The sequence below is a fragment of the Quercus lobata genome, chromosome 9 (assembly GCF_001633185.2).
Source record: "Quercus lobata isolate SW786 chromosome 9, ValleyOak3.0 Primary Assembly, whole genome shotgun sequence".
Classification (NCBI taxonomy): Eukaryota; Viridiplantae; Streptophyta; class Magnoliopsida; order Fagales; family Fagaceae; genus Quercus; species Quercus lobata.
Window position 1 is genome coordinate 49,612,479 of NC_044912.1, and position 7,164 is coordinate 49,619,642.

Here is a 7,164-nt window from a genome sequence, read left to right on the forward strand (position 1 = left end):
ACTCTTTTTAAAAAAACTGATAAATTTATTTAAGAGTAGTTTTGTAAACTTATACATTTTTATAAGGCAGACAAGACAATAAATGACGTTCCCTTAAAAAGTTTGTCTTTTCCAACAAGACAAAAAATTAGGATGGAGGGAGTATTACATTTTTTGCACACTACTCAGTCCAAAGTCAATGGCGTGGTGTTGTTATATAAGAAAATTCCAATCATCCTAGTTTACTCAATTTTTCTATCACCATTTTTACACAAAGTTCTCGCTCTACTATAAAGCCACCCCAAAAATTTTGAAAAGAACTTCTATTATCTAGTCCTCTTCTTGTCCTACCTCACACACACACACACACAGACACACAAACTCATTAAGCTTTCCTTCTGTAAACTGAGAGAGTATGGTAGGCAAGCTTATGCACGCAGTTCATTACACTAATTGTGGTGGAGGACCCAGTGATTTAAAGGTTACTTCCATATCCATTTCTTTAATTTTCATGTTCTATAAGTAATTCATTCGTTTTTCATATGAAGAAAGTAAATTATCTTTCATTTAGTTCACTTAGATTTAGTGGGTTAATCCCACATTAGAAAATGAGTGTGAGTTATAGAGGTTTAAAGTTTGTGTTGTGTATCCAAAAGTTAGGCCCTTTTGGATATACACCATTGTTAGTTTCTTTAAAACCTTCTTCCCTCTCCCCTTGTGTGTGTGTGTTAAAATACTTAATATTCTCAAAAGAAAAAACAGTGGGTTAATCCCACATTGGAAAATGAGTGTGAATTTTATAGGTTTAAAGTATGTGCTGTGTATCTAAAAGTTAGGCCCTTTTGGATATACATCACTGTTAGTTTCTTTAAAACTTTGTCCCCTCTCCCCTTGTGTGTGTGTGTGTGTTAAAATACTTAGAGGTTGTTTGGATGGCTTGTTTCCAAAACTCAATTCTCTAATTTTTAAGTTATGAGTTGTGGAAACTGAAAACACGTTTTAGGTGTTTTCAGTTTCCATAACTCATAACTCAATGACATTTTTGTAATTAAACACACATAGGGGACCCACTAGTCATAACTCAGCCGCACCTTTTGACTGCTCTTTGACTTCTTTTTTTCATTGGGTTCAGTCTTCTCCTCCGGGGTTTCTTTCTTTTTTTTTTCACTAGGTTTGTTCTTCTCCTGGGTTTCGGTTTTTTTTTTTTTTTTTTTTTTTTTTTTTTTTTCATTGGGTTTGGGTGATCTGAACTTTTTTTTTCCTTTCTTCTTTCACTGGGTTCAAGTTTTTGGGTATTGGAAAAAAAAAGCTGCACCGAGTGACAAGTATGGGGCCCACAAACAATGTGAAAAATATTGAGTGATGGTGGCAAACAGCCTTAGTATTTTAGAGTGATGAGTGATGGAAATTGAGTGATGAAAAAAAATGGATCCAAATAGCCTCTTAGTATTCTCAAAAGAAAAAACAATTGGTTAATCCCACATTGGAAAATGAGTGTGAGTTATAGAGGTTTAAACCTTGTGCTGTGTATCCAAGAGTTAGACTCTTTTGGATATACACCACTGTTAGTTTCTTTAAAACCTTCTTTCTGCTCCTCTTGTGTGTGTTAAAATACTTAGTATGCTCAAAAAAAAAAAAAAAAGATTTCTTTTTCTTTTTTCCTTCTCTCTCTCTTATTTATAAGTTTTGTTTATGAGGTTCTTTCAAATTCAAAGTCTGAAAATTTTTATGTTAATTTCTTGTGATGGCTGACAATGAACTTTCAGTGATGCAAGGGTTAGTTTGTGCTTCTTTTTCTTTTTTCAGAAAAAGAATGTAATTAGTGGAGGAAAGAGTGTTCGATTAAATGATTAATGTTATCATTTCTTATGACGTAAACTTTTAAGACAATCAGTAATTTATTATAATGTCATAAAAAGAGGTCCTCAATTCAAATTCTATCTCCGCCTTACATTCATTTTAAAAACTAACCATATGTTGTGTTCCAATTAATAAGGATAGTTTAAACTCACATGTATGAATGAAGAGTGTTAGATTAAATAATTAAATTCATCATTTCATTGTGACAGTTTAAAATGATTAATTTTACGATAAAAACGTTTCTCAGGTTTTCATTTTTTATTGTCACCCAGTTTGGAGGATTTGACTTTTTTTTTTCTTTGTCACTATATTCATTGATGGAAAATTATTAGGTACTCCCGAAATACCATAAATGTATACTCTCATCTCTCACATAAATGGTACTCTTATCTTTCACATAAATGGTGGGTCACACCATGAATTTAATTAGTAGAACCCATCATTCATATGAGAAGAGAGAGTACGCATTTATAGTACTCCGGGAATACACAATAATTTTCCTTCATTGATTGAGTAGTTGGAAACGTGCATACCCATGTGCACACAGTTAAATTTCTCTTTTTGATCACAAGGGAGGTTTGGAAACTTTGCCAGTTTGTTGGTTACTTGTTTCATGGTTCATCTTAATTTCAAGTAAAGACATGCAATGTTTCGACATTATAGTTGAAGTTGAAGATCACTTTTGAAAATAAATAGCCATTTTCTATATCTGCTTCATGTTGAAATTTTGTGAAAGGATAAAGTGGAAGACTGATTAAGGTTAAGCTTTTGAAGTTTGAACTAAAGAACTAGTCAATGTTTCAAGGCTGAGTTGATGAAACATTGTATCTTTGAACTAAAGAACTAGCCAATGTTTCAATGCTGAGTTGATGAAACATTGTATCTTTGAGCTTGTGCACTTTCATTTTGCTCAGCTTTTTTCAAGAGCAATAAAGCTTTACATAATAAGCTATATTAATTAGTGCAGTTTAGTAAGATTTGGGTCCGATTTACTATTGGTTAATTGTTTAAAATACGGAAGAAAAGGGAGGGAATTTTTATTAATTTTTTGTTTTTGGGGTATGAGTCAATCAAAATAAACTTAAAAATGTACAAAAATCTAACTTTTATTGCAATTAATTTACTAATTATTTAATTGCTGGTGCAGTATGTTGAAGTCCTAGTTCCCACTCCAAAAAAAGATGAGGTTTTGATTAAAGTGGAAGCAGCCAGTCTTAGTCCTATTGATTTTCTGATTCAGCAGGGCGGTGCGAAGCCTATGTTTCCACGTGAATTACCTCAAATACCTGGTATATATATATATATATATATATATATATATATATATATATATATATTTTTTTTATTCCTTTACCTGGATTTTACTATGTGCCTCAAAGCTCAAAGAATTAAGCTGTTAGTTGTTGTGAATTTAATAAACCATTATTATTAGAATTCAAATTACCTCCTATGATACCATAATAAATTACAATTTGATTTAAAAGTTTAAACAAGTAGGAAAAAAATAAAATATAACCATTTAACCATTATCATAATAATCGGTGATGTGTTTCCATACGTTCATTTACGTCTATAGGTTCAAGTTTTCTCTCAATTCAAAATTTTAGTGTACGTTTGGATTGGGATAGAAAATTAAAATTATTTTACTATTCAGTTTATTTTTGCTACTATTCATGAGTCTCACTTCACTTTTTGATACTATTCATAAACCCTACTGTATTATTTCAGCTAACTTTTATCTTTATCTACAGTATTTTCAGCAATAAGTTTTTAGTTTCATCAAAATAAGCGGTATCCAAACACACTCTTAGTTTGTGTTGTCATGTTGAATTCTAACACTGACTTTGTTAGAATAAATAATTACACAATTTTGTTCTCACTTCTTATCAACTCAAGTTTTTAAGGCGAAAGGGTAATTATTATATATCAAAACAGGCCATTTTGTATTTCGAGCCACTCATTGAAGGGAAATCTTGAACCACATATGAAGAGAATGCTAGAATAATATTTACATGATTAAGTTTTCTATTTCCAAAATTTTTAAGTTTTGAATAAATGGTAATATATGTGACTTACCAACCAAATATTGATAGGAGTATTAACCTAAAAAATGAGTTGTTTCTTGTTTATTAAATTTATTCAATTGAATGTCCAAGTTTCATGTTAGTTAATTGTGTGTTCTAAATATTCTGGAAGCATTGCAAAATTATTCAATTATATATATATATATATATATATATAAGTTGATTAAAAAAATTGTTTTAAAAAAATTTATTTATTATTGAAGATATTCTTTGTTGGAACAGGTACTGATGTTGCAGGAGAGGTTGTTGACGTTGGATCAGGAGTCAAAAATGTCAAAGCTGGGGACAAAGTCATAGCTATGCTTGGTTTTGCTGTTAAGTCCCCATACTTGTTCCACTAGTTTTGCCAATGGGCACTGTTTATTTCACACCGTGTGTTACTGTATAAACTGAATATCTGACTTTAAGTTACGGTTTTAGTTTTAAAAATATAAGTGTGTAAAACATTGTGCGTAAAAAGCTTTTCTTGTTGATAATTTTTAATTTCTAAGATTGTTCTCATGGGCTAAAGGGAGAGGGTGTGGGAAAATTCATAATAATGACCTCTACTTCATTATGTGTAGTTTCCAATTAAAAAAAAAAAAAAAAAGGAAATTATAGAATAAAATAATTTTTTAAAACAAATTCTCATGAAGAGGATTACCTTTAAAATGAATAGTTAATGTTACAACTAACAAGTTTTACAAAAAAACTATATGTCTGATAAAGATTCTATATTCTACTTTTAGTAATAAATATTAAGCTTTACATACCAACCCCTGTCTGTCATGACATGTTTTTTACTTTCTTTTTTTATAATATAACTAAAGTTTAAAATGAATTAAAAAAAAATCGGCATGTGACATATTATAATTAGTAGAACATAAGTGAAACACCAAAAATAAGACAAGATTTTAATTTATACATCATTTTCCGTTATGAGCGAATTATCTAAGCTTTAGGGATTATAAGCAATGTTGGGAAATTGCATATGCATGCATATAGCAAATCCAATTGTGCTGAATTTACATTTATCTTGATGATTATATGCTTCACTAGCACCATACACACACCTTAGTTATTGATTCAAGTACATCCATCTTTGCATTTTATACATTGACAGAATGGAGGTGGACTAGCTGAGTTTGCTGTGGCTAAGGCGAACTTGACAGTAATTAGGCCATTAGAAGTTTCAGCAGCTGAAGGTGCAGGCATACCGTCTGCTGGTCTAATGGCTCACCAAGCTATCACCGACTCTGCGGGTCTTAAGCTTGATGGAACCGGAAAGCCCACAAACATTCTCATAACTAATGCCTCAGAAGGTGTTGGTAACTATGCAATTCAACTAGCAAAGCTTGGAAATGCACATGTTACAGCAACCTGTGCACCTGAACACATTGACCTTGCCAAGAGCTTAGGTGCTGATGAGGTTGTTGACCAAACCGCCCCAGATGGGCAAGCTCTGAAAAGCCCATCTGGTAAGAAATATGACATAGTGATTCATTGTGGAGAACCAACTTCTTGGTCAACTTTTGAGCCCCATTTGGCTTCAAATGGAAAGATATTTGATGCAAAGCCTACACCTAGTTCCGCTAAGGCTTATGTTCTAAAGAAACTTACTTTCTCAAAGAAGCTGCTAATTCCAGTTCTCTTAAGTTGCAAGGCTGAGAATATGGATTTTCTTGTCAAGTTAGTCAAGGAAGGGAAGATGAAGACAGTGATTGACTCTAAGTACTCGTTGAGCAATCATGAAGATGCTTGGGCAAAGAATGCCGAAAACAAAGTTTTTGGGAAGATCATTCTGGAGCCTTAGGCAATTAAACATATCACATATATGCCTCGATGATGAGTTGCTGAAATTTGTGTCTAAAATGTTGTTCAAGGGCCACATAAATGTGTTAAGTACACTATTGCATTTTATTATGTGTAATTTGTCTTGTATGTTGCTCTATGACTTCAATATTAATGGTAAACGTTGATGTTTGGGTTTCATATCCATCTTTTCATTCTGGTCATGTTTGTTCTTAAACGCAGATGTTATTCTCAGAGATTCATTGCTGGGAATAGGGATATTATTTCAAACTATGAAAACAATTGTAAAATTAATACTCAATTTATAGAAAAAGAAAAATTGCAATTCTGGCCTCAATGGAGATGAGCAAGTGTGTTCGGTCGATGTTGTTGGGTCAGGGTTATGGATTTTTCTAGACCGAACCAAACTATTTGTTTTTTGCTTTATTTAGCCTGGGGATGGCAACAGCAAAAAATAAATTAAAGTACTACAAAAAAAATGCATAATTTTTTCGACAACTACCTTACGTGACTGAATGTGAATGGTAGAGAAAAATTAATAGATCCATATGAAAGTGACAAATAGTCATAATATAGGAAAGTTGTTGCAAAAAATGTGTATTTTTTGTGCTAGTAGAAGAACTCTAGCAACGAATAAGGTGGGGTTTGGATTATAGGTGTCGTGTCCTTACCCCCTCCTCACTTTGGGGCAAGAGCGAGACTAATCAGGTGATAGCAAGGCGGATTGGAGGTATTTTGTCATCCTTAATAAGGTGGCTTCAACATTAATGAGATAAAAATGAAAGTAAGCATGACGGTGTTAAAAAAAAAGTTTTTTTTTTTTTTTTTGGAAGACCAACCAAATATCATTCATTTATGAAACAGCAATACAAAGCTTCTAAGGCAGGTAGTGGAGATTCTTCCAACCATACAATTTCATAATCTATTTGTTTAGCATACTTAGCTAATGAATGGGCAATGGAATTGGCACTCCGCTTAGCATAACTAACAGAAAACTCTTGTAAGCTCATCGCCATACAACAGATATCCTTTGAGATATTAATATAATATGTACAAAATATAAATCATAAATTTATATATATATATATATATATATATATATATATATTTAAAATTATATGTTTACTAAAACATATATATCGCTAAAAAAAAAAAAAAAAAAAAAAAAAAAAAAAAAAAAAAAAACATATGTATGCACACATTCGGGACGTAGAAAACCCATGTACAGATTCATAAAAAAAATAATAAAAAAATAAATAATAAAAAAATAATAATAATAATTAAAAAAATTTAAAATAAAAAGAAAAAGAAAAAGAAAACCCGTATACGGTACTGCCAATTAATTAAGCAGGGAGAGGTATTTTTGCCATCACCATTTAGGATTTAGTATTTACCTTGTCATTGAACAAGTGAAGTGGACCTCGAGTCGAATAGGCCTAAATTGGGGCAA

The 7,164-nt window shown here is 31.6% G+C and overlaps 1 protein-coding gene across 1 annotated transcript; it reads left to right on the top strand.

Annotated features, from left to right (window-relative positions):
• Nucleotides 1-307: 307 nt before the first annotated feature.
• Nucleotides 308-5,987, top strand: LOC115960911 (chloroplast envelope quinone oxidoreductase homolog). Its single transcript, XM_031079914.1, has 4 exons — nt 308-460; nt 2,987-3,128; nt 4,146-4,237; nt 5,026-5,987. Exons 1-4 carry the CDS (start codon nt 395-397, stop codon nt 5,713-5,715), a joined length of 990 nt encoding a protein of 329 aa, XP_030935774.1. The 5' UTR covers nt 308-394; the 3' UTR covers nt 5,716-5,987.
• Nucleotides 5,988-7,164: the final 1,177 nt, after the last annotated feature.

Coding starts and splice junctions, on each gene's coding strand:
- LOC115960911 (XM_031079914.1), top strand. CDS start 395: ATGGTAGGCAAGCTTATGCACGCAGTTCATTACACTAATTGTGGTGGA. Junction 3,129..4,145: donor TGAATTACCTCAAATACCTG/GTATATATATAT, acceptor TTGTTGGAACAG/GTACTGATGTTGCAGGAGAG. Junction 4,238..5,025: donor TAGCTATGCTTGGTTTTGCT/GTTAAGTCCCCA, acceptor ATACATTGACAG/AATGGAGGTGGACTAGCTGA.